This window comes from Cinclus cinclus, chromosome 1 (genome assembly GCF_963662255.1).
Source record: "Cinclus cinclus chromosome 1, bCinCin1.1, whole genome shotgun sequence".
Lineage (NCBI taxonomy): Eukaryota > Metazoa > Chordata > Aves > Passeriformes > Cinclidae > Cinclus > Cinclus cinclus.
The window spans coordinates 90,434,002-90,461,732 of record NC_085046.1 but is presented as its reverse complement, the minus strand read 5'-3'; the positions used below and the strand labels follow the sequence as shown (position 1 = coordinate 90,461,732).

The 27,731-nt window shown below is 41.4% G+C and overlaps 2 protein-coding genes across 2 annotated transcripts in view; one reads left to right on the top strand and one right to left on the bottom strand.

The window, feature by feature from the left end:
- Nucleotides 1-7,345, bottom strand: part of GALNT12 (polypeptide N-acetylgalactosaminyltransferase 12) — a 45,419-nt gene extending 38,074 nt beyond the window's left edge. The window contains exon 1 of the mRNA XM_062511352.1: nt 6,966-7,345. Coding sequence (XP_062367336.1) covers nt 6,966-7,345 — 380 coding nt within the window. The remainder of the gene's footprint in view (nt 1-6,965) is intronic.
- Nucleotides 7,346-15,467: 8,122 nt separating this feature from the next.
- Nucleotides 15,468-27,731, top strand: part of ANKS6 (ankyrin repeat and sterile alpha motif domain containing 6) — a 38,698-nt gene continuing 26,434 nt past the window's right edge. Inside the window, exons 1-5 of the mRNA XM_062500325.1 lie at nt 15,468-15,823; nt 18,293-18,792; nt 21,138-21,182; nt 22,843-23,047; nt 26,533-26,639. Of these exons, the coding sequence (XP_062356309.1) occupies nt 15,468-15,823; nt 18,293-18,792; nt 21,138-21,182; nt 22,843-23,047; nt 26,533-26,639 (1,213 nt within the window). The remainder of the gene's footprint in view (nt 15,824-18,292; nt 18,793-21,137; nt 21,183-22,842; nt 23,048-26,532; nt 26,640-27,731) is intronic.

Here is a 27,731-nt window from a genome sequence, read left to right as displayed (position 1 = left end):
ACTGTGATATGATCAAGTCTCCAGAAACAGAGGCTGGCTTGATTGTGAAACAGTTTTCCAGGTTATTTAATGCTCTACGGAATGATTCTCCCAATGACAAGAAAGGTCTTGCGAGACAGACTGCCAAAAGCTGTCTTAAGATTTCAGATAATAATGGGCTGTGCTGCCTCGTATACAAACAGCGTGAGAAGCAAGAAACAAAGACACTAAGTCTGAAACAGAAGAAAATATTTGTTAAGAAGTTGGGGGGTGGAGAGGAGGTGGACACAGAAAGCAAATCTGTTTAAGACAGATTGAAAGTACATTAAGGGAAAAAAAAGTCTAGAAAAGACCAAGGAGGAGAATTTACTAAATGTCTATCCTAAAACCCACAAATTTAGGAAATCCATAGAACCCTCTAATTCCAAATTGTTAGAGAAAGGCACAGAAGTTCCTAACAGACACAGATTCTGGAAGTGCAGATGAGAAGGAAATTCTGCATGTGACAATGGGGAAAACCCACTTGATTTTTATTTTATTTTGCTGAGCTGAAACACTGGTTACGTTTTGCTCAAATGTTTTCAATTTTCTTCCAGGATAGCGAGATACATTTAACCTTTCCACAGACATATTATTTCCTACACTTACATTCAAAAAAACTTACTTTAGTGCAAGTTATTTGATTCAGTACAAGAAAAAATATTTTGCAAAGCAATAACTGAAAGAAGCTATTGTATTCATCACTGTAAATAAGGTGTGGATACACCTGATCCTTATAGACAATTGGTAACAATAAAAGCAGGTTTGAGCAGGTTTTTAAAAAAAACAAAAAACAACAACAACAACAAAAAACCCCCACAAATTTTGCTTACTATCAATCACAGGTCTGAGAACTTTTTCAGTTTAAAAATTAAATCAGCTGAAACCAAGCAATAATCTAGATGTCAAAGGAATTTGAGGAAGTCTACCAGAAGCTGAAAAGAAAAAATGGTGAAAAATAATCATGTGAGATCTTCTGGAAAATATTTGCTGGGGGTTCTTAAAAGCATAATGACAAAGAAAAGCGATGTATTTTTACATATGACAGGAAACAAATGTAGCAATATATCCTAAATATCAAAGAAATAGTGGAAGGATTGCATCATTTTGTACTGCTTTAAAAGGCAAGCCTTCTTATTATTTAAAAAAAACAACAAAAACAAAAAAAACCACAAGCCATAGGGAAGAATTATTTTTACCCCACTTACAGCATGAGGATAGAATGAAATGTCCTAGAGAAATATCTCTTTGAAGGTCCAAAGCCTATTTGTATAGGCAAGAAATCCTGCCAATTAACACTGCAGTAATGACTAAAAGTTATTGTGATTAATATAGTTACTAGTAACCAATCACGTATTTCCAAAAAGCTCAGAAATCAAACCAAAAAAATCTTAACATCAAACAAGTGACAATAGTGTTACAAAACTCCTACAGCAAACACACTCCTCAGTTTTTATGCAAAGCTTCTGCCTGGAAATAGCGTGCTGCATCTCCTCACCAGATGCAAAGCATGGGAATACCTTTGCCAAAGCCAGCTCTGGATATTAGGTGTGCAGTCAACTGCATGTTTAGAGGGAAGGGATGTACCAGAAAGGTCAAGCTGCTGGAGCTCACCTCTTTGAAAAGTTCTATTTCCTATACACACCATTAAAAAAAAAAATAAATAAAAGTCACTGCAATTGTTTCACCTTTAGGTAAGAGATGAAAGAGAAGTGCCTGGGTGAAGTCAGACATTCAATGTGGGCTGAGGAGGGAAGCATTCATCTGTTGAACCTTTTCCCAGAGCAAAGTCAGGTTAAAACTCCTGGCAGGAGTAGCTGTGATTTTTGGAGTAGAAAAGAAACAGAAACCTAGTATCGAGGCTTATTCTGGGAACTTGCTAGCAAGATACTATCAGACAAACATCCTGGTATAATTTAGTATTTACAGCCCAGGAAACAAAACAAACCAGAGAAGAAAGAGAGACTGAGAGAATCAAATTCAGTTATGGGAACAACGAGAAAAAACAGTTTTGAAAGACAGAAAAATCTTAGCACAAGATTATTATGCTAAAGTCAAACATAATATTCCCCCAAAATAAATAATATTATAGGCATAAATTATGGTGACAAAGGAATTCGAGCATTTGTGTATATCTAGCTATCTGTACAAAATCACTTAATGATACATGTACAGATACTTAAACATATACATAAAATTACACATATACAAAAAAATTATACAAAGAATCTCTCCAAAACACATAAGATTACCTAGAATTAAAGAAGAAACCTTTAAACCTTTTTTTTATAGCTGAAAAATACTGTGCAGACCATATTCAATATTTTGGGGGCTTTTGTGGCTACTTAGGAAAGACAGAAAAGAATAAAAATCCATTTCCTTGTGATCACAAGTAAAATGAGCCCCAAGGGCTGAATCAAGTTTCTACCATGAAGAGACAACATGAAATGCTGAGTCAACACAAAAGTGCCTACTCCTGACTTGTTCCTTTTGTACCAAGAGGCAGCCAAAAGCTAACTTGTGTGCTATTACAGGAACTATCCACAAAATAAATGAGTAATGCATCTCTATCATAATACAGAAAGGGAAAAAAAATAATTTAAAAAAGTAGAATGTCTAAAATCTGGAACAATACTTGAAAACAGCCCTAAATCTAAAAGAACCCAAATAGAAAAACTAGAAATGTATTTCTTACACTTTGTAACAAGCTGTAAAAGGCTAAGAAACCTAGCACTTGTCTGCCTAGCCCTACAGTCCCGTAAAACAAGCACACAAAGACAAGTCCCATGGGACACAATGCAGATGTGTTGTTGCAGGAGGAGGAAGGCAGAGCAGCAGCAGCAGCCAAACCCCATGGCCCCGTGCTCATCACACCACACTCACAGGGCTCATCAGCCCCAACAGGGCACTCAAAGTCAAAGTCTGACAGAGAACACTTGCTGATTTTAAACCTCCTGTAATTGTTGCTCCCTTTATAAGTACAAACTCAAGAGCTGAAGGGTAGATGTTGGAAAAACAAGCTGGGCGAGCCAGACAACCTTATTATCAGGAGAAAAAAAATGAAAATAAAAATAATTCACTGTGGTGGTGATGGAGCCTTGAAAGAGGTGTTCAAAAGTTGTTGAATCTCTGTTCTTGAAGGCTTCAAGGTTGGACTAGACACCACAAAGTTTCCTTCTAACCTCCATCCTTCTCTGATCCTATGGCTTATTTCACTTCTAGCCTTGTACAAACTGTATCACTACTTAGTAACTCACATTCTTGTCCATTAGATTCTTCCAAATTGACATATTTATAGATTGCCTACAGATAATATGTGTTTATATGTATACTTTCAATAAAACGAAAGAAGTCATTATGTGATGAAACATATCAGTTGCTGATGTCAAGATCAGACAGTTAAAGAAAGCAGAAACTGTCTAAAGGAAACAAGAGTAGTTGCTGAGTTCTTTGGGTCTGTGAGTCAATAGAAACAGGATCATCACAAAAAGAAAGTTACAGTGGTGGGAACAAGAAGGAATAATGACTTTCTGAATATTTTCACTGTCATAAATAGGAGTAGGAGAAAGATCTAAATTTGAAACTTCCTGGATTCATAGTCAAATATCATGAATCAATACATTATTTGAGACAGTAATCTCAACCAAACTATTCTCTTCCTGTACAGTATTACCAGGCAGAAATATTAGCAAATACCTGCCACACTTCTGTTCCCATGGCAGGTCCAGGATGTACAACATGCAGCAGTACGGAAAGATTTTTGGCATCAGTTTCTGATACAGCAACACCTTGTGCAGTCATTTTGCATATCACATTTAACAGCTTAATGGTTCAGACACTATTTTATTAGCAAAACTCTAGTTTTCACTGGATTCAAATGTTTTCACCAATTCACACACAGAGAGTGAGTTCATTGATCAGTGTGGGAGGACATTAATGTCGAAAGGAGCAGTGGAGCATCTAGGTGGTGGTAATGTTATCTCTGCTTCACTTCATTCCCTCCCATTTTATTGGTATCTAAAATTTACAGATTGCCTCCACAGACACAAGAATATGCCAAAACAGACCAAAAACCCATAGCCCAGAACAGAGTCTCCAAGCATAGTATCTGTCAATATCTCCTGAATATTTGATTTAAATTTTCTAGTGGATGGAATTCCTTATGCTTTACAGAAAATGGATCTTTGGAACAGGGAGGTGGTGGAATTTGTTTTATCCACTTTCATGCATCAACCATGTGCTGCAGCAGCCCTGCAGGAGATACACATCCAGCAGGTCACCTGTCTTTCAGGTTGAAGACCTGTAAATTAGTCACCCCTTTATGAAAGCCATGCTGCAAGTTGAACAGCATTGAGTCCAACACAGATTTCTGTGGGACATTATCAGTGACTCTTCACTCCTTAAAACAAACAAAAAACAAAAACAAAACAACCAAACAAAAAACCTGAAACAAACAAACAAAAAGCCAAAACAAAACAGAAAAACCCAAACCAAACACTTCACAGCTTCTACTCAGTTATTTATAAATGCAAGGAATTTCCACATTACTTCACAGTTGTTTAATCAAGTAACAACACACTTCTTTATCCATATAATTACGATCTCTAAAGAACTCAAATAGATGTGTGAGACACGTCATCCTTGACAAAAGCTATGTTGACTTTCTCAATAGATCACACCCTCCCACCTGCAACTAATTCTTTCTCATACAACAGCTGGTAGATAACGTGCCTGGAAAAGACCCAATGCTTGCCAGCACACAGTTCTCTGGTTCTTGGACCACACTAAAACATGGTGTGTTTGCCACCTTCTGGTCTTCTGGTACCAAAGTTGTTTCACTGATCACATCTAAAATTTAGCCTTTGCATCATTTTGGTGGACTGCTGAAGCCTATTTGCCATCTACCACTACTAATTTCCCATCACTGTTTCCTCACCCATCACCAAAATGTTCATTAAAAGTCATAAATAGTCAAGCATTAACCACTTAACAACCCCCCCCCCAAAAAAAAAACACACTCAAAAAAAAAAAAAAATACAAAACAAAACAACAAAAAAACAACAAAAAAACCCCCTAGACTTGACATTTCAAACTGTATAACCTCTAACCTTGAAACAAAGTGCAATGCATTTTCTATGCCTGTGGGCTTGGTAATAAGTTTTTCAATTTTTATTTTTTTTTTAATTTTTTACTTCAATCTCTTACACGGTCTTCCTTTTTGAGAGAAGGAGTTAACACTTCACTGAAAAATCTGGGAAACACTTAATTGCAAAATTTCCATCGGGAAGGTTTTTTACTTTTGCTGTGTGATTTGGAGAGATGCTCTGTGACATTTTTGCCATAATTTAGGTTTAACTGTGCACAAAGGCATGAAGCACCTGCCAACAGTACAATACAGCCCCAGCTTCAGAAGGCAATTATCTCTGAGATTATGTCACTGATGCTTCTGTTATTCTTTTGGTTTGGATATATTGTGTCATTTCAGCATCCATACATTCAAATAAAAAAAGGGTCTACTGTTGTAGCAAAATTTATTTAAATTATTTTAATTTCTAGAATAGTCACCCACACCCATCTATAATGTCCCCTATTCAACAGCTGTGACCTTCCATTTCTGCTAACATCTTGTCATAGAGGAATTGCAGAAGTCCAAAATAGCTCATTGAAATGATTTAATTCTTCCCATGGAAAGGAAACTAAAATGGTCCTTTTTGACCTATTATCTACAGACTGCTTATAAGAGGGAAATAATAACTAAGTAAAACAAGCCTAGCATCAGACTTGCTTATGATGAAAAGGCCTTGCTTTTGCACTGCAACTTTTTGAAAACCATCATAAGATTGATGTTTTAGATTCAGCACTTACAATTAGAGTAGGTGAAACACCGAGCAGGACACACCGGTGTGAAGTGAATGCACGGGAGATCCAGAGCCCTGCTTTTTCCACAGCTTTTTGCTACCATACCGTACAAACCTGTTGCAATGAAACAAACCAGCTGAAGCCAAGCTGTGAGGTTGTTTTGTGTTTGAAGTGAGGGCTGTGAGGAGTCAGTAGCAGCCGTGGCTACATCCCCTCCCCTGTGCTGGCTATCATACCCCCTTAACTGGCTAGCCCTTCCTCTCCCCAGCCGGCAGCTCACTCAGGAGAGCCCAAGACGGTGCCACACCGAGTATTTGCGTAAGCGCACAGCAGTCAGACCTGTTGTGCCACGCTGGCTTCACAGCTGCCTGCAAATTAGAGCCACATCATCGGACACTATCTAACCCTTGGTTTACAATTGCCTATGTCCTTATCTGCCACCGGTGTCATAACTGTAAATGCAATCTGTAACTGTAACTTCTCCCAGCAACTGTGAGTCCCGGATCAACCACAGTTCCACTTCAGAACACCATTACACACCTCTGTGTGCACCATTTCTAGCTCACTCCTGGTGAAACTGCTGATAACACAATCTCCTTTAAACTGTGTGTCTTGAGACATTTGAATACAATGCACGGCTAAAATCTGGGAAGCGTAACATTTTTAAAGCTGGGAGTGACTGAAAAAGTATGCTGCTGCCCATGGTGACTTACCCAGGGGACAACAGCTGCAGGAGGGGACAGCAGCAGCAGAGCCGCGTAGCTTAAGGACTGAAAACACACTACCAGGGCTACGTGAAAAAACAACCTGCACACGCACCACCAACACGCACCTTTGTCCTGCCTTGTGTAGGTGCGGCAGCCCGGCAAAGTCACCAATCGACTTAACTTTGAGAGCGAACTCCGTCAGCGAACGCAGAGCGCTTGCGATGGGAAAGTTTCCAAAAGCCTCCACGCTCCTGAGCGAGAGGTACTCGAGAGAGACACGACTACCCGAGCTGACCGCTGCCAGCAGACCCTGCAGTTCGCCACAGCAGCGGCAGGCACGGCTCCTCTGCCCCGGCCCCGGCTGCCCACGGCGGTACTCACAGCGGGTGCCAGCGCTCGGGCAGGCGGCGGTGCAGCGAGATGCGGTCGCTCAGGTAGATGTTGATCTGGTGCCGGCGGATGCTCTCCTCCTGGCGGCGCTTCTCGGCCGGGCTCAGCTCCAGCCGCACCGCCCGGCCCAGCTCCCCCAGCGCCCCCGGGTCCAGGGCCGGCTTGGCGTACACCGGCCGCCGCAGCAGCTCGGAGTCGGGGGACGGCGGCTGCGGCGGGGCGCGGCGGGCGGCGTGGCGGGGCGGCGGGCCGTGCCGCCACACGAGGAAGCCGAGGGCGGCCAACAGCCCCAGGGCGAGCAGCGCTCCCCCGCCCCGGCAGCCTCGGCCCCTCTTGCCCCAGCACATCCCGCGGCCGAGGCGGCCGGCCATGCCGAGCGGGCGGTGGCTGCCGTCTCACGGCCACGGGCGCGCCTCCGCGCCGGGAAGACTCGGCTAAGTTCTCACGGACCTGCCCACGCCGCGACACCGCCCGCCACAGCGCTGCCCCGCCAGGAAGCCCGCACGGCTCCTCCGCCGCCGGCCCCTCCCTCCTCCCCGCCCCGCCGCCGGCCAGCCCGGAGGGGCGCGGCGCGGAAGAGCCGGGTACGGGCGCTGCCGCGGGGCGGGGAGCGGTACCCCCGGGCGGGGAACCCGGCCCGCTTGTCCCCCGGGAGTGCTGCGCCCCTGCCGCCCGCCAGCCGCATCCCTGAGAACGATGTCCCTCGGCTTCCTGGTGGTCGGAAGGCTGACTGGCCCCCGAGGTTTCCAGCGCCCCAGGGAAGGGATCCGGCTCCAGCCTGCTCCGCGTTCTCCCTGGGGACACAGCCGGTGAAACCAGCACTTGTCCTGACCCATCCCGGGGCAGGGAGGGAATGGAGACCATCCCGGTTCTGCCGGATCACACACTGGGACGTGGGGAGGAGGGAGGATCCAGACATGTTCCCTTTGCTGTCACCCTTCAAGGGAAAGGTGATCTGGTCGCCCGGAAGCCTGAAGCCCTGAAGAGGGACGTTCATAAGCACTAGTAGCTGCATGGCAGATATGCCATTTCCCCAGCAAGGGAAAGCTCTGCTAGCACAGAACTGCCAGGACCATAGGAAGTTGCTTTGGCCATTGGAAGTGATTGGGATAGCCCCAAGGCTTACTGTATAGGGACAGAAATTTTCAGAGCTGCAGGACAGCAAGGAACATTATTTCCCACAGAGGGACTAAGAAGAGCTTAGGGGTTGAAGGAAACAAATTAATAGGAATGCAGGCTTCATGCATTCTGCTGCCTCTAGAATAGCATGTACTTCAAAATTAGACCAGAACACGGGTTAAGAAGCTATAGGCATTAATGACAAGCCTTTTTTTTTTTTTTTTTTTTTTTTGTGCTGAAGAAAGGAGTGTTCTTGGTTGAAAAAAGAAGTTAACCAATGTGGCTTCATTGAGAGAAATCCAGAAGAGTAGAGAAAATCCCAAGTTTATTATACAGATAATGGGCAGTCCATTCTATGGCTTGACAGGATCGTGCGGGTAGAAAACAACAGTAGCACTAATTAGAACTTTAGAGCTTTCAGATTTGCTTCATACTCAACAGCATATGTTTTACTTCAGCCCCTAACAGTATGAAGCCCCATCTGCCCAAACTTGTGATCTGGAGGTTGTGAGGTTACATGAGAGATCCTGATTTTGGGTTTGAAATACTTTAATATAAATGTAACATAACTGGATACAGTTTCTCTCTCACACGCGGTAGAGAGCTGGAACTGTTTTTGAGGTGTCATTGCTCCATGCATTTGCCAAAAAGCCTGTGCACTGCAAATCCTCTGCTGTTGGAGGCCTGTCAAGATCAACCCAGCAGAGGAGTTCAGTCATGCTCAGAGAGGGAACTTCAGCCCAGTACACAGCACAGGGTGGTGCTCACAAGCACTACTGAGGAGTGAATGAAACTAAACACTAAGGAAGGAGAAAAAATATTAAACACTGTCAGGGTCAGAGCATACAGCTATGAGGTCTTTCCGATTTTACATGATAATAAACATTGCATGTGACAACAAACTCAGACTCAGCTACTGTGGAGGCCATGCTCTGACAGAAGGGCTCTGAAAAACAACAACTGATTCTGATTCTGATTCTGGCAAGCTAGTATAAATCAAGTAATTTAGGTGGATTTGCAACGAGTGTGTGTATAGACAGATCACCTCTTATTCAGCTATACAGTTGGCTATCACAGGTAATTATATAGGCATAAAATCTAGTTTCAATATGCTTTGTAGACAACTACTAAATATCAGTATGCTGGACGTGAGAATTTACACCGCATATACAGGAAGCCGTGTCTAGCAAACTCTGGGTCTGAAGAGTCAGGTGGCACCAGTTATTGCATGCCCAGTGTTTGCTTTGTCTCCTTGCTCACCATCTTTCTGAATAAGAAGAGTTAATTAAGAAGAGTGAGGAAAAAAAAAAAAAACAAACCAAAACTTAAGTATTAGAGCAATATGAAAGAAATACAAAAACATGATCACATGATTAAAACAAGTTCTGAAACAAAAAAAAAAGGGGAAACAGAGAACCAAATATGACAGAACTGCTCTTAGCAGTAATAATGCTCTTACAGTAAAGTAATGGCTGAATACTTTCTGTGATCATCATCGCAGTGGGGATTGAAAGTATTGCTAGTAAACAGTAGTTCCCTGGGGATGATGTCCAATCACATAAACCAGAGGAAATTAATCAAGAGAAAGTATATAATGAGATTAATGTAAAAATCATAAAGAATCAATTATTTGCATTAATAAAGAATTCTGTACAAAATGTAAAGAATATGAAGGCAAAAACATGTTTTCTCAAAATGTTGCAAACATTTTTGGGATGTAAACGTGATGGGAAGACTGAACATTCTGAACTGAAACAGTTAAGGTGTAAATAATTGTCTCTGAACATACAAATTAACTCCAGAGGAAAAAAAATCTACAGTTAATAAGGCAAACAAGTTTACTACTAGCCACAAAACATGTAGCAAAATTTTCATGGAAGAGTTCCTTTTAAGAAGTTCTTTAGTTTCTTTCGGGTTGAATAACAATGGAATGTAAAACAATTTGTTATCAATTTTTAGTGTTAAGTGATTATAATTTCAGTTGTTTCAGGAGCTTCAACCAAAGATAAGTAGAGTAGCCAAACAAGTAATATTAAAATTCTAATTACTTATCTAGAAATATCTATTGTGCCCTTAGTTGTCCAAATTAAAACAGAAGATTGGTAGAATAATCAATACCTCTGAAAAGTTTATTTTTAAAAACAGAGATATTTTTCCTCAGCTCAAAAGATATCCAAAATATTAATTAAACCTTTCAAAAAGCACTAAGAGAAATAGACTAACCACAGCAATATGTAATTGCCTGTAATATTCACCATAATAATTCACCATAATAATTCACCATAATAATTCACATTATGGTGAATGTTATAGCTGAAATTAAGGGTGTATCTGTTGCTCTCTGAAATCTGTTTGAAACACACGTATATTTACTTCACCTAAAACACATGAGCTTTTTGGAGGACTATGTTTACATATAGGGAACACCTAAAGAGGTAAGATAAGATGAACTATTTGACACCTGTATAGTTATTAAAATATATTATTATTTTTAGGGATGACATACACATTACAGAAAAAAAAAAAACATACCTTTTAAATTTTGCAAAAGATTTAAAATTCATGTTATCCAAACTTTTCCTTTTTTTTCTTTTGTGTGTAAAAAACAAAAAATCTAAAATGGAAATAGAGTGGGAAAACTGCATTTTCAATAAGTTAAACAGCTTCCTAAATTCACACTTCCAGAGTAAAAATAAAGTATCAAATAATATATTTCAGAATGAAGTACCTAGTTTTAGAAAATGTCAAAGATTACATATTGTAAAGAAAAAATAATTTAGAAGAATGTGATAGGAAACATGAAGTACGAATTCTTTGGACGTGGATAGGAAATATGCTTAAGGAGAGGAGGAATCATCCAAATTATGAAACATACCCACTGGAGATAGCATTGGACCTACAGGCTCACTGTTCCCCATTGTTTTAACTGTGCATAAAATCGCACAGCCCTGCAACTCCCTCCCAGTTGTCACCTTGGGTGCTGTTTCTCTCCTTTGTTAACACAAATATTTTAAAAATATTATTATTAAACCTATTGTACTAACAGTGCCAATGATTTTTTAAATAGATGTGTTTGCATTGAAAGTCTCTACTTGAGACAGCTGCACAGCACATGCAAAACACGAAATGAGCCACATGTTGCTTCCCCAGCGCCAAAGGATCCTCGGTGCTTCAGCAGGAACCCTGTTTTACAGGGTATGCTTTGGGTCAAGAGGGAAGCTGGTGTATAGTGCAGAAGCAGAAAGATTGAGGAATTGAGATGAGAGGAAGAACCCTGAAAATAAAACAGATTAAAAACACAGACTTGATGACTGAGACAAGAAACCATCACATTTTTCAGGGATTTCTATCAGGCTGGTGAATAGTGTGAAATCCTCCTAGTGACACATCAGTAAAATGAGGCAGCATTCAGTGGATTACTTGGGCAAGAACTCAGCTGTGCCAGTTTGCACATCTTTGTAGAACATGTATGTGCACATGTACGTGTGTATGTGTATACACATAATATGCACACACGCAAAATGTCCTACTCAAAAGGTCACATACAAGCCAGGACAGCTTAAAGACAGACAGAACATGCATGTCAAAGGCATCATTCAATATATTTGCTTTCTGTAGGTATGTAGTGCTTGCATATAATTTTTCTCTTTAGCTAAAGAACAAGCTTGAACTGCAGGCAGTGGAAGAGATAACCTACATAAAGGAAACCTAGGCCAGGAAATTTAGCTGTCAGAAAGTATTGGAACAAAACTGCAGCTCTGCTCACAAAGCATGGTATGATGTGACATGTTAATGAATGTATGTTATGTTGTAAACCTGACTGGTTTTTCATACAGCTCATGCAGACACAATGAATTAAAATACTGAGTTGCAAATACTTCTTGAAAGTTTGTCAAAATTATGGCATTTTCTGAAACATATAAATGAAGTAAATTTCTCATAAAGTTATAGCAATTGGTTGTAGTAGACAAAGTGAAGACCATAATTAAAGTTCTGAACCAAGAAGTCAAGCAGATATTACTTTGTGAAATTAATCTTTGTCACCTTACACTGTAGCTCCTTACTACCAATTGGTTTTTAGAAATTCTTTCAAATTTGTTTCTGTTTCTACACCTGAAAGGACCACAGTTAACATACATAAGTTCAGTGATACTGGGGAAGCATTTTCTTTCCTGTGATGGTATTTCTAATATATGCGTCTTCCTTTCATTTAAGGCAGAGATAAGTGTCTTCATGCAAAAGACATACTAAAAATTTCAGTTTTCTTTTTCTCAGAAGTATGACTTTCTTGTGAGCCACATCAGTAAGATATTACAGTAGAAAATAAGTCTACCTCTTAAATTGCCATCATACTTGGAGATTTGAGATGTCACCATCCTCAGACTTTGATAATGCAGATTATAAGTGAGGCAGCTGTTTCCGGTCCTGTGTATTTCTTTGAAACAGATTGCTTGATTTCTTGCATTTTTACATTTCTGAGAGGCTTTTGATTAAGATGGCAATATTACATATTCTGTGATCCTGAATTATATACAAGGTAGAGATTTGCTCATGTGTCATGGTATATGTCCATATATATTACATCCTATTACTACTGTAAGAGCAACAATTTTTTGTCATGTTATCTGGCAAATTTATAGTTCTACATCATTGCACATTTGACATATTATACTTACTTTACTAGTTCCACAGGTACACTTGCTCTAATGGTTTCCTAGGCTTTGTTTGGCAACTGATGAGTTATGACTCTTGAAGAACAATGACTTCAAGTCATTTATCTCTTTTATTTCACATTATGTGATGAATAGCATCAAAAAAGCTTATATCTTCTTGCTGGTGTTACTGGTGTTTTGAGATCATTAGCAGTGGAGACTTATGTTAGAAAAGTTTCACAGATGTTGACTTCACATGTGTATTCCTGCCTTATCTGTTCTGCACTTTTTGGTGGGCATGTTCCGTTCCTTGCATTTTTCTCATCTTCTGTATTTGAAAGTTATTTATTCATTTATTAAGGGGGGTTTTTTTCTGTCAATTAAAATTATTTTAACCTTGGAGCAATCTAACATTGACCTATACAATTTAGCACAGGACTGATGTGAATGAATTTCTTGTCAAAAGCAATGCGTTTTTTTTTCACTGACTGGACAAAGATGCAGTTTGGACAAATCTTCTGAACAACTAACACACAATCTGCACTTGAGAATCTTGGTTTTATTTTGTCCCATCTTATCTTCCAACCTAAGTTTTCTCCATTATCTTATCCTAATGAACTCTTTGAAAGGCTTTGGTTGTTCTTTCATTGGTGAAGAAATCAAGTCCAGTATTTTCCAAAGAGCTTGGTACTGCATCATCCAGGACAATCCTCCTTAGCAGTTTATTAATTTCAGAAGAAATTTGCTTATTTTTCCTTGCCTTGATTGGCAGTCAGTGGCAGAAATCCCTGACTGATCATACCAGCCTAAATACCTAGGATGCCAAATGAAGATAGTAATGACCATCAGATGTCAGCAGCAGAATTCAGGCCAAATAATTTTCCCTCTCATTTTTTAAACCCCATCAGATATTTCCTATGTCATGTAAATTTCTTAAAATAAGTGTTGCATCTTTCGCTGTTACATTCAGCGAATTACATTCATTATATCTTTGTATGTAGTTTCAAACCATTAGTAGAAATTGATAGCATAATCATCAGCTATATAACATAAATTTGTAGGATCAACATGTTCAGTAGCTTATCTCAAAGATAAACTGGAGTGATCCTGTCACTAATTTGACTATATCTGAGCATGCACTTTGATATGGTAAGTATGACCTAGTTTTCTTCAATCATGAATAATGTATTGCATTAATCATTCTTGCCATCCCCTTATTCTAGGCTCTGAAATTTTACAAAGAATGAATTGCACCATCCAGCTTTATTGACAATTGCAAGCTCCTTGTACTGTTGTAATGTAAGGATGGCTGTAGGCTGTTTTGGAGGGACCAAAATTCTCCCTAGCCATTCATCTTCATTCTGATGATGATGGCCACTGTAATCTTCTTTATGCTTAAGGAAATTACTTAAAATAAATGTAGGGGACACACATTTAAATATTCTACATGAGTTAACACTTGCTATCTATAATGAAAGAAGTATCCCTAAATATGTACCCTGTCCAGGAAATTTTTCCATTATGTTTTTTTTTATCCCCCTTTTGCTATGAATAGTACTTTCCCAAAAGAAAAGTGTCCATAACTGCAGCCAAGACATTTGTCTGCTGTAGACTTTCTCCAAGTGTAACTTGTTTGGCCCTTTGCCATGATGGTCTGGCAATCTAGATTTGCCAGTGTATCAGAGCCAAGAAGCTGTATAACTTTGAACATAAGGGTGCCACTGCCTAAAAACAGGGGATTGCCACATTTTAGTGGCATTTGGTAGATTTTTTATACTCCTTTTAATTTTTCCTAGTCTTCTAATTCCCAAACCCTCCACCCTGTAACAAGTGCCCTGTCCTGCCATTGAAGCTACTGGTTTTCATAGAAAATGACCTGTCTGAAATGACAGGGACACGACATGATAACCTTGAGTGACTAAGTTCAAGATTTTTTTTTTTTTTGCCATGCTTTAGATGTAAATCACCTTAACCTAGAAAAGATTTCAGGACTTCCTGGGGGGCTGAAACTGAAAAGAAGACACAAAAGGAATTCACATTTTATGCACAAAGATTTTAAAAGGAAACACTAATCAGCACTGTTAGGAGATGGGAAATGAGTGTTTGTAGGGGAAGACTGAACTTTGAATCCTGTATTTCATTGAAGGGAGACACAGCTTAGGAGCTAAAGGAGATAAAAAGTACGGTGGTGCAAGTGAAGGCTAAAGTATCACGTAAACCCAGTGGGGCTGACAAGAGGGACCGCGCCGGGCTGTAACAAGTAGCGTTGTGGAGCAAGAAAAAGGGATTGTTGTGTGAGACGAGAAGGAATAAGCCCATAGCGAAGGTCGGCTGCCATGACCCCGGGCAGAAGGACATGCAATGCGCAGACACTTCATAGCGCGGCAGTCAGTAACGGCGCGGGAAACGGCTGCAGCCCAGAGGGCAGAAATCCCTGGCGGATGGGGCAGGAGCCGAGAGGACACAGGCGCTGGCTGTGCCAGGCGAGGGGACACCGCTGTGGCTGCCAGCGGGGCAGGAGAGGAGCCGAGACCCCCCGGCCCAGGCTGGGATAATCCCAGCCGGCTCCCCCTTCCCGCCGTTCGAGAGCGGCCCGGGCCGCAGCGGCCGCCCTGGGCCGGCCTCCTCCTGCCAGCCGAGTCCCCTCCTCCCCGCTGCCTTCCCGGCGGCGGCGGGGGCGGTCGCGGGCGGCCGAGCCGCTCGGAGCCTGGTAGCGCTGCCCATGGGGGAGTGCGGGGTGCCCCCCCAGGTCCAGCTCTTCCTCCGCGCCTGCGAGCAGGGCGACTGCGAGACCGCCCGACGCCTCTTGGGGCTGCCCGGCGGCGGCCCCGCCGACCCGGCGGTCCCCTCCTCCTCGTCGTGCGGCCCCGAGGAGACGGCGGCGGAGCCCCGCGGCGAAGCGCCGTCCCCGCCGACCCCCGCCGTGCCCGTGGACTGCACAGACGAGGCCGGCAACACGGGGCTGCAGTTCGCCGCGGCGGGGGGGCACGAGCAGCTGGTGCGGTTCCTGCTGCGGAAGGGCGCCTCGGTGCAGAGCAGGAACCACTACGGGTGGAGCCCCCTCATGCAAGCGGCCAGGTACGGGGCAGAGGGAGGGAGGGATCAGGGCCAGGGTAGGGGGTCTCCGACCGCCATCCCGCGTCGCCGCGGAGCGTCGGCCTAGTCGGCGGCAGCCCCGGGGCGGGGAAGGGAGGAAGGGCCTCCGAGGCTCTGCCTTCCCCGCCCCCGGGCTGCCGCGGGCGCTCGTCTCCCTGGCCCTCCGAAGCGCGGTCCCCGGGCCGAGGGAGGGCGCCCGGGAGCTCCGGGCGGGTCAGTGTGGGAGAGAGGGCGGGCGCCATGTTGGAGGCCGCGGTCGGTCTCCGGCGGTGGAGGCCGGGGTGGTCCCGGGGGGGTCGGGATGGTCACCCGTTCCCGTCCCTAGGAGCGGGTGAGGAGGGGCCGTCAAGTGTAGGCTTAGTGTTGTCCTGGGGCATTAGAAACTTTTCATGTTAAGAGTGTGGTGTTTGAAGCAGTGCATGCTATTTCTTGGTTGAGCCAGCACAAAATTTGCGATAACGTGAACACGAAACATTGCTCTCCTCTGTAATAGTAGGTGCATGCATGTAGCCTTACTTAATTTCCCGTGGTTTTTTTTGGTTTTGTTGTTTTTGTTTTTTTGGTACGTGTATGTCTTGTTGAAAGCTATGATGTAAAACATTGAAGAGAAACAATTAACTTCACTTGACCTGCCCATGTTTGCCTAGGTGGCTTGCTGGAGGACAGGGGAAATCATTGCTGAGGGTTTATAATGTTAAAACAGTTGTTTTCTGCATCGCTGATGCTGTCCTTTGCGTAACTCACTGCAGACCTGTGGGAGGTTCCTGTGCTGCTAATGCTGGTGTTGGTGCTCCTCTTTATTCCTACAAGCACACCCTGGGCTCACAGGCATGTTTTGCAGTGTTGGTGGACATTTCTGTCCTATAATAACTGAATCAAGAGAAGAAACGGTTTTTGTTCTGGTGTTTTTGTTTTGTTTTGTTTTAATTTCATAACAAAAATACTTAGATTCTTGGAAAAAGAGTCTGTTTCAAAGTCAACATTTCTCTTTTCAATTAATGGCCATAGAAAGTTCCCAAAGAATGAGTCACATGGCTGGTTTTCCAGTAAGAACAAGGAAGACAAGGTTCAACAATTTGGTTATTTTATGAAGGTTTTCAAAAGGGAAAAAGTTGTAGAAACAGTTTTAGATTTTTTTCCCCCTGATGAAAACCATATGTTCATTCCCTAAAAACAATAAAGTCAGATGACTATAACCCTCTCACTGATTTCAAGAAATTACTGGCTGACATTTGAGAAGCACTGTATATATTGAAAAGCATAAAGTAGAAGAGCATACTTCTCTTTTCTTTTTAATGAATAACCAGAAAGGAAACAGTGTTTGTACAAAGGTAGGCTTCAGACTTATATAGCTGTTTAATTTTCTGGCTGTGATTAGCTCTATTGCAGTTGGACAGGAGGTGGCATGTATGCATAAAATTGACTGTGTGCAGGTGTATCTTTGCCTGTGTATTGCTTTGGGGATCCCCAGGTTCACGAGATAACAAACTTACTGTTTGCATGCTAGCTGAGTGAGTTTGTGATTATTCTGCTGTCTGCTTGTGTCAGCTTATGCACTGGGTATCCCCAATTATCAGGAAAGAATGTGGCTGGAAGCCAGCTCAAGTACCTTACTTTCTTAAAATTAATTTTCTGGTTGCTCAGTTTTGGTGCTCAGTGTTGGGCTGAACTATGTAGACACTTCTCCCATTCTGGTCTGTCTGACTGAGGAGTAGTACTTTCAATTGATTGTTTTCGGGAAGGCCATTCACATGGCCAGTTCTCCCACTCTGCGGGTAAGCCATTTCTCTTGAAGATCACCTCTGGTCCCCTTGGTGTTGAGGGAAGTTCAGGTAACTTTACAAAAGTGATGGCCACTCACCATGTTCTTCTCTGAGCTTCATGGACACGTCTGTATTCACTGAGTCTTTTTCCATTGCGGGAGTTCATTGATGCTTCACAACTGGAAAGCAAGGGATAATGCAAATATAAAACACTCTCCAGTTGATAAAATGGTCTTTTTTTGCCTTAGTTAGCACTGTCTCTTTGCAGTTTTTACTGCAAATGAGGGTACTTAATAAAGATCCTTGGAAACAAAGTGGCTTTGATCTGTTAATGCGATACAGCTGTGGAAATAAGAGGATTAAAAGTGACACTTTGGTTCATGGAAGTTCTGTGTTGGTGCCCTGCAGCAGAAAATGAGGCTGGCACTTTGCTACTTTGAGCAATAGGTGCCTGCTTTATGAGCATGGTCACTGGTACATGTGGAGTGGTTTAGTTTACAGTTCTCAGCTGATGATTGCTCTCCTCCAGCAAGGTGCCCATTGTTACATTCAGAGATGCATCTATGATCTCTCACAGTGTGTGTATTAGTCAGTAGGCAAATTTGATAACAAAGGTTTCTAGGGTCAGAGTTATGTTGGTTTTTGCAATCCAAGCTGTTAATTCTCCTCTGTATCTCTTTCTCCCAAGGTTTGGACATCTAAGCGTGGCTCACATCTTGCTGGAGAATGGCGCTGATCTCAATGCACAGAACAAGTTAGGAGCCAGTGTCCTCACAATGGCTTCCAGAGGCGGTCACGTCAGCATGGTGAAGTTGTTGCTGGAATCTGGAGCTTTTGTGGACAATTATGACCATTTTAGCACAAATGTACTTAACAGCAGCAGAGACGACCTTCCTGATATCACTCCACTGATGGCAGCTGCTCAGCATGGACATGAGGCAGTGGTACATCTGTTGCTAGACTGGGGAGCTGATTGTAACTACACTCTAAAGACGATGGGCTGGAGTCCTTTAATGCTGGCAGCCGTTAGTGGAAAGGTGAGCTTGGCACAGCAGCTCATGGAGAAAGGTGCCAATCCTGATCACTTGAATGTACTACATAAAACACCTTTTGAAATCTCTGTTGGCTTCAAACACAAAGACATGAAGGACTATTTGGAGTCTCTCACAACGATCAGGCCTCAGGCAGGTATGGAATGTTGTTTTTTTGTTTTACTTTCTTGCAGCCGGGTGTATTTAGAAATTGAGGAGCATATTTTGTGTGGGCATGATGTTCTTTGTCATTTGCAGCTGGATTTAGAAAATGTTGGAGTAGGCACACCTACTTCAGCTGCGGTACGAGTGCCCAGCTTCAGCAATTTTCTTCTGTGTTAGCAAGATAAGATTCCTGTCTATATGTGGCTGTTTTGGGGAGACTTTTCAAGATATTTATGTAAACCAGCACTGAGAAGTCTTTAACAAGAGGGTTTGGAAGAGCTGGATTTTGCAACTTATGACTGCTTGCTATAAAATATAAGGATGTGGCTAGCTCTAGAAAGATCATTTCCCACTGCCATGTGGACATGTCCACAGCTGTTGTCTACATTTGGTGTCATTTCTGCAGGTTAAGCTTCCCTTATACTTGAAGAAGTAAGAACAAAAATCGGACATCACTTTCTGTTGTTGAGAAGGTGTTAACTCAGATATTGACTTATAGGTTAATTGGAACTCTAGAGCTTTCATACAGCCATACTGCTAGGCAGTACTGATTCATTGTAGATGTTTGCTGGTGACCAGTCTCCTGAGGAACAGACACCAGCTGGTTACAGTACACAGAATTGGAGATCCGTGGGATTCCCTAGTGTCCATGTGTTTGCGTGTACAGGATGTATGTGCAGGCGGAGGTGGCCTCATGAATCTTGCAAACCTTCTGTGGTCATATGACTTAAAGTATTGAAGGACTCTGTTTAAGTGAGGAGACTGGACTTGCTTTAAAGCAGATTAATGTTTGTCACCTGTGCTGAAGAGGAATTTCCATCAGCAGGATGGTAGCAACTCATTTGGGCAGAGAGAGAAGTAAAAACATTACTCTTCCACACAAATTTCTGCACTTGTTTTTGGCCATACTTCAGTCTCCTCCTAGCACTGGGATCTTGACTATCCTATGAAGAAGAAGGATCATTTCTGTAATATGGAAGACAAGAAAAAAGGAACTTTTCTTCTGATCCATTGCCAGAGATAGGGCAAATTGCTTCCTAGGAGAAAGCTGCTCTCTTCCACAGCTGTTCTCACTAGCAAATTCAGAACTACCTGGAATGGCTTGAGTGTTACGTGCCTTCTGTCCCTGTCCTTACTTAGGCTTACCCAGATGGCAGTCTTTCCTTCTGGCATCTTTTCATGGTCTCCTCCCTGAAGCTGCCTCTCTTCCAGGGTTTTCACATGGCAAGTATGGAGCCTGATCCTTTCCTGAACTAGTCTTTTGAAATCTGTTTTACAGTGGTGAGCACATACACATAGTTCCTTCTATAAGAGCAGTTTCTGAGTCAGGAGAAAGTGTAGGACCCATCACTCTCTTTTCTGGTCTTAAAATAAGAGTTTTATGGAGTATTTTTGGCTTTTCAATGATTGCTTTTGTTCAGCATATTAATTTGACTTCCTTTGGAGTCAATCTGTGAACATAAACCTTTTCCATATTTCATAAAAATGCCAGAATTTGGCTCACAAGATCTCTCAGTGTCTCCTTGTTTTTCATAAAATTTTGCTACCCCATTGATTCTGTAGTAATTATCTGCCCACAATAATTTGAAAAATAGAGGACAGTATTTTCTGGCATGAGTGGAAGGTGAAAAATATGTCACTATTTTTCCCTCATTTTATGTAATGTCAGAAGTTACAAAGCACTGTTAAGCCATGTAAAAAGAATGATTCTTCACTCAAAATATTACAATTTGTAGTAATTACAGTTCTTATTATGGGGATGGTTATCTGGGAGATGAAGAATATTAATTCACAAGTAGAAAGCTGTGTAGTTAAATTGACAGTTATTATTTTTGTGACCATTACAAATTAACCTGGAAATACTCAAGAGGAAATAAAAATGGAGCAGCTTGTGAAACTCCTTTTGACTCACCTTTCAAAATAATCCCATACTATTTGAGTGTTCACTGTTGTAGAGGGGATTTTACCAGATCACAGAACCATATGGTAGTTCTTCAGTGGATATTTTAGACTTCCAGGCAGGAGACAAAAGAGTTTCCAAATATAATTTCCTGATGGAGAATGGAAATGGAAAAGCCTGTGCTGGTGCCTTATTATTGTTTCTAGCTTTAGCTCTGCACAGAGAACCATACAGGTGAGTCATTCTTCTCAAAGGTAATAAAGAAATTGCCAGTACTTTCTTTGTTCTTACTAAATGTATGCTTAAACATATGTTTTATAGTGCTTTTTAAATTTTTAGTAGTTTTTTCCCATAAAAAATCTAATAGATATTTTTATTCCTTTTAAAAATGCCTTTTTTTTTTAGATTGCTAATAGAAATGTTATTATTTCTTTCAGATGCAGAAAAGAGGCAACCTGATGTCTTTCATGCTTTGAAACTGGGTAAGTACTGCCATTATTCTTCCACGCTGTCTAGTTTTTCTAATTTCAGAGCATGTCAGTTTGCTAACATTTTTCTGTTCCCATTCTTCACATGTGAGATACCAAAACACCTTTCTGGGAAAGCCTCAAGTCTGTTGATTTTTACAGTGATCATGTGCCCTTCTGGTACCCCTGTGATTTTTGAGGTTTACAGGTGTTAGTGCTGGGTCAGAAGTATCATAGGAGGGGCCAAATGAATACTGTTCAACACACTGTGTTTTGGCTTTTCTTTGCTGTGGATGGCAGCACTGGTAAAAAAGCAGCTCATTAAGTTGAGAAGTGTTCAGGGTTCAAAGTAAATTCTGGTGTCTCTGTAGGTTCCAGGGTTTCTGTTTAACAAAGTCTGTGCTCTGGTTCTGTGTAGAAAAGCCACTGGCTGTCTTCTACCAAACTGGAACATACAAAAAGTAGTTCTGTGCTTTTCTATCATTCCTGTTCCAAGAAATTAGCTGAGTGGCATTGTTGGTGTGAGTTTCAGTGCATTCAAGTGGCTGCAAAGTTTGTCTGGGATTCTGACTGGCTTTCTAAAGAAAGTGTTTGTGCCTGTTGAAAGCAGCCTATGCCATGAAGCAGCTAACCATCTGAAGAGTTTTTTTTAATGGTGAACATTTTTCCATTTGCATGGCAATTGATGATTTGCTTGTTCTTGCCCCTGTTTCCATGGTGGTACGCACAGTCACAGAGATTTATTTTTCTTTTATCTTCTTCCCTGCTTTTGCCTGCCGTAGGGCATAAAAAAAATACAGGACAGAGCTTAAACTCTCTGTTTAATGTAATCCTCATTACCTCACTATATTTTCTTAAAAGCAGTTGTACTTCAAGATTTAGAAAAAAAAAAAACCCCACAAGCTTGTTCAAATATGTTCAGTAACATATTTCATACTGCTTTTCCTAATCTAGACAAAAAGTCAAGTGACTACCAGCTCCTTTATGTGAAACCTGAAAGTTAGATTAGCTTTTAAAGAACTAATGACCAACATTGTGAAGAGGCTAGTGACAACAAACAACTTTACTCTTGAGGAAGGAGTAGGGAAGTTTTGTATTGGAGGCATAGTTCAAATACTAGAGGCAGAAAAAAATCATTGTAATATAAGAAGGTTCAGTACTGGAATAAACTCCTTGGGAGGTTGTGGAATTCTATCAGTAAAGGTTTTTAGAATCAGTCTTTGTGAGAGGAATTTACGGGTCATTGTGAGACAGGGCATTATTCTACCTGTTTAAGGCAAGGGATGGCCTCCACCACCTTTTAGAGTGCCTTTGTACCCACCTACTTTGATTCTAAAATTGTTGATTCTATGATTGCAGCCTGTGGAAATGGAACAGGGATCTTTGAAGGAAAAATCATGGTGCCTCAGCATCATCAGTTTTCCTTGCATGACATCATCTTACAGCAATTTAATAGAAATATTCCCTATTTGTGTCTTCATATGTAGGATGCAGTGCAGTTCATACAGCCTTCCTTAGTTGTTCATTTCAGAAAATAATTCTTGTAATGGCATTGCACCTTAAGTGTACAGGTAGAGAAAATGAGGGAAATACATTGCCTCATGCAATTTTTTGTAGGCTGTAAAGATGTACTAATTAACTAACATTTAGGTTATGTTTTATCACTGTTTTGCAGGAAACTTTCAGTTGGTTAAAGAGATTGTTGATGAAGATCCGAGTCAGGTTAATATTACCAATGCTGATGGTGCCTCTCCTTTAATGATTGCAGCTGTAACTGGACAGCTGCCCCTTGTTCAGCTCCTTGTTGAGAAAAAGGCTGATATTGATAAACAAGATAATGTTCATGGCTGGACAGCGCTAATGCAGGCCACGTACCATGGGTAAGATATGTGCTCTCTTTGTGTCTGGCAGTAAAGAAGTTGAATTTTTCTTACATCCCAATAGAAAAAAATTCTTTTTGATACTGACTCTAGAAGCAGAGAAGTCTTACAAGAAATTAAGAGACTCATGACTGTAGTTTTTCATGACTCTTGAGTTGTCCTCAGCTTTTTGGAGCAGATCTGAATCACATTTTGATTACCACAGTATAGGAAAGTCATAAAACTATTCGAAATTGTCCAAAGGAGGGCAACATGGATGGTGAGGACTTGAGGGGAAGCTGTGTGAGGAGTGACTGAGGTCACTTGGCCTGTTCAGCCTGGAGGAGACTGAGGGGAAACCTCATTGCAGTCTGCAACTTCTTCATTAAGGGAGGAGGAGGGACTGGCACTCTCTGATCTCTTCTCTGTGGTGATCAGTGACAGGACCCGAGGGAATGGCTTGAAGTTGTGTCAGGGGAGGTTTAGGTTGGGTATTATAAAAAGGTTCTTCACCCAGAGTGGTTGGACACTGGAATGAACTCTGCAGGGAAGTGGTCACAGGACCAAACCTGACAGAGTTCAAGGGGAGTGTTGGAGCAAAGCACTCACAGACACAGTGTGATTCTTGGGGATGGTGCTGTGCAGGGCCAGAAGCTGGAATCAGTGATCCTTGTGGGTCCCTTCTAAGAAACTCAGGTTATTCTGTGATGTTTGGATTTAGAATGAGTGGAGCATTTAGGAACCTGAAGCAAGCTCAGTAAGTACTGGAACACAGTGCTCCAGGCAGTCCCCAGGAGCCTTTGTGCAGACTTCATCTTGCATCCTTCAGTGTTTTTCAGTATTGTGAAAGATGCCATCACCCCCCTGCCAGGGTTGTAAGCCTACATGAAGTTGTGAAATTTCAATGCAATCAGCCTTTCATGTGCCAGATTTTCCAGTTTTAAAGCTATTCCTATGTTCTCCTATTCAGCCTTCAGTTTTCATGGAGTTTTTTTGGAAATGCAATCAAAATAATTGTCATTTTCTGTAAAGTTCCTTTGTAAATCTAGGATGCTTAGGAGTCAGACCTCAGAAATTGCCCTGGCTGGCACATGTGATATCTGTCATATGCTAAACACTGTCTGAATACAGGATATTCAGTTTAGGAAGGTGAGCTTGTCTTCGTTGTTGTAGATAAGGCCCTCAGCAAGGTGAAGATTGTCTTCAGTGGTGGTGCATTAATTGTGTAAATGCAGGTATCCTGCACCAGATTTTGGTTTTAGTCAGCAAATCTCATTGGACTATGCAAGTGCAACAGTGAGGAAAAATAGGAGGTCAAGATGTCGTTGCCTTGTGAAATTTTCCTGAGGTAGTTCTTGGGTCCTTTATTGGTAGTAGTGACAGACATTCCACAGAAGTGCACTAAGATCAGTTTTTTTGGTGCAGCTGTGTCACTTAGCTGCTGGAATAGAAGCAGCCAGCACAAAGTGATGGGCAGGGCTGCTGGCATGTCCCCTTGCTGGTGCTTCTCAGGTACTTCTCTTGTTTGTGGAAGCACAAACAAAGCTGAGTCCTGCATGTGTTCAGACACTGGCTGTTCAGTTTACTGGAGGACTGGGTTATGAAAATTCGTTTCCCTAATATATCAGTCAGACTTCATAGTATGATACTTTCTTAGTTATTTTTGCTAATATACTTAACGTTTGAGGTAGTGGAATTTTAGGAGTCTTTCATATTGTTCATGCTTAAGAAAAGCTATGTAAAGGACACTGGCTCGTTGAAAAGACCAGAAGGATGTCCCAGCCTTGGCAATAAGGGTGTGACTTCTTGGGAACCTAGAGATATCCATGAAAGATAAAAGATACCTCTAGTCAGTCAAGATAATCCCAGCATCACAGTCATCTATGAAACCCTTTAAGTGTTGTCTGGTGTCATAGGTAAGTAATGACAGCAAGACTGATGCCAGGGACATCTGGATCAATAGAAAAGCAACATGAATGCTGCAGGAATGCTGTTGCTGTGCTAATTTTTACTATGATGAGGAATCACACTACGAGTGGTAATAGTACACTTGAAGTGTAATAAGAGCCTTGTGTGTAAAGCCACATTCAGTAGTGCCCCAGTGTGGGTGGAATACCTCATGTGCATAAATAAATACTTATCCTTGTAATTCTGTACTTTGCATCTGAGCCTTTTTCTTAGCATAAGGAGTTGCAAATTTTCATAACATCTGGAAATCTTTGGCCTTCACAGGGCCCCAGCTAAGCCTTCCTCAGGACCATCAGTAGTGTGAAGGGTATTGGGTTTGAAGGAGGGAGCAGGCAAGGCCTCTCTTGAGTCAGAGGCACTAAAAAATTGAGTCTCTTTGTGCTCTCAAGGTGCAGGACTGGAAAGCAGGGTGGAGGGATGATACTTTTAAAGAAGAGGAGAAAAGTAATAGGAAACACGCAGAGGAGCCGTGGTGAGGATAAGCAGATTTTTTGTTATTGGAGGGGAGTAGTAACCCTCCTCCATTTCAGGTTGATTTTGTGTGGAGTGAGTTCAGGAATGGAAATGTCATGTGTATAAGAAATTATGCTCTGAAGTGGAAATGTTGAAATCCATTTTTTGGCTTCTTTATTACAATTTGCAGTTACTTGTTGGTGCTTGAGAATGTTTTTTTCCCTGTGTTGCTGATGCATGTCAGAGTTTGATTTTATACAAGGTCAGTCACTACTCAAGAGTTTCATATTAAATATATTTTCCTTAGCTTTCTTCTTTGTTGTCTGTTCAGTTACTTCATAGGCTGAATTGAGGTATTGTTTTTAACTCAGAAGGTGAGTCCTGCTTACTTACTCAGGTGTGTCAGAGGAGAGAGGGGCTAACGGGAATAGGGTGGTGAGTGTCTTTTATGCAGCTAGCTTTGAACAGCTTTTTTTGGAGGTGTTTGTGTTGGTTGACATTTAATGCTGATTGTTTTTGCATTTTAAACACCTCAGGGAAGTGATAATGTGCCTTCTTAATTATGTAATTTATAGCTGTAATTAGATGAAGTACTGTTTGAAGTTTATAAGTTATCTTCAGTCAATTTGGCTTTTCTGTATGCAATTTCTTAATGTGCAAGTTGTGAAGGAGGTGGCACTGAAGTATTAGTGATGGCATATGATGACTATTGAAATGTCCTTTGTCGTTCATCTGCTTTTCTGCCCTAGGCATTAATGGCTTTCATTGGAAAGGTGTTTAGCAACATATTGCAGTCACTTCCAAAGGATCATCTTAAGAAAGTGATTATTCAGATTATGCTTTTAAGGCTAACTCTCTGCATGTTGCTTGATGTAATTACTAGTGAGTAAATAGTGATTAACAAAGGACTTGTGGGAGCTTTTGAAGAGCTTGTGAGCAAATTTTACACTAAGTTAGCTGTAGAATGTGTAAAAATGATCTCTGAGGAACAATGTTATAAAAGGTTGAAAATTGAGTACTGGGGGCTTATTTCTTAATTTACTTTTTCTTTAACATAATCAATGCATTTTTTCCTTCCCTTAAAGAAACAAAAATGTTGTGAAGTATTTGTTAAATCAAGGAGCTGATGTTAACCTTCGTGCAAAAAATGGATACACAGCTTTTGACCTGATAATGCTTCTGAATGATCCAGGTATGCTATTTCAAAATGCTCTGGAGAAACATACAACATAAAAAAGTATACATTCCATCCAGTCTAGAAAGTACATTGCAGTTGCTGGGAAGTGTCCTTTCCAGGCTGGACTGGACCAAGAAACTGTCTGAAAGTGTGGGGTTTGAGTTAATTGATTAGATAAGTTTATATGTTTATGGGATAGCAGATTTTGTGCATTCCTCTTGCCTTTGGTTCTGAAGATGCTTAAAAACTGTGCTGTTTGTGTCACCACAGCCAGCTGACTGGCATTTGATTGTGGAGGCACTGGTATTCTGTAGTGCTGTGAGCTGGAGCTAGAAATTGCCCCTTGGCAAAAAGCTGCAAAAGGACAGGACAGAGAAGGCACAGTAGGAGCAGAACTAGGGAACTCCTGACTGAACCTCCTGCTGGTTCTGTAAAGGCTGAAAATAAACCACACCTTGGGGTTCAGGCTGTTTGTGTGGAGTGCTGTAGGACAAGGCAGCATGCTTTGGGGAGGCTTGAATGAAGCACATTTAGTTTTTGTTGAAATTTGTTTTATATATATGTAATTTGTTATTGTTAACCTTCCTTGGTACTTGAATTGTTTTATCTGAAGCCAAAACCCATTACTGCTAATGAAGTCTCTGAATGTACACGTTATGGTGGTCTTGGTTACTAGCAGATTCTTTTCCATGTCAAAAGTAGATCACTAATAGTACATTTTAGACGATAAATACAGAAAATTATTTCAGAACTTATGTCTGTGACAGAATAGTTTGTCTTGCTACTTCTTTCTCTCTTGTTCAGTTCTCTTTGCCTTTCTGAAAATCCTACCTGACTCCTGTAAAAATGCAGATTTACAGAATTTTTTTTTTGCTTTCCTGTCTCCTGTCCTGCTTGTTCTTTTTTTGCCCTCTTACTTCTTCTTTTTTTGTCCGTCTTTTTTCTTACCATTTCTTTTCAGTCCCTTCATTGTCCAGGCTGAACGTCTTCTTTCTCTTTGGGATTTACTTTCGAACTTCTTTTCTGCAACCTACGCTTGAAGAAAGAATATTCATTTTTCTCTACTGTCTTCTGTGTCAGGTGAGAAAAGGGAGCATCTCAATATTG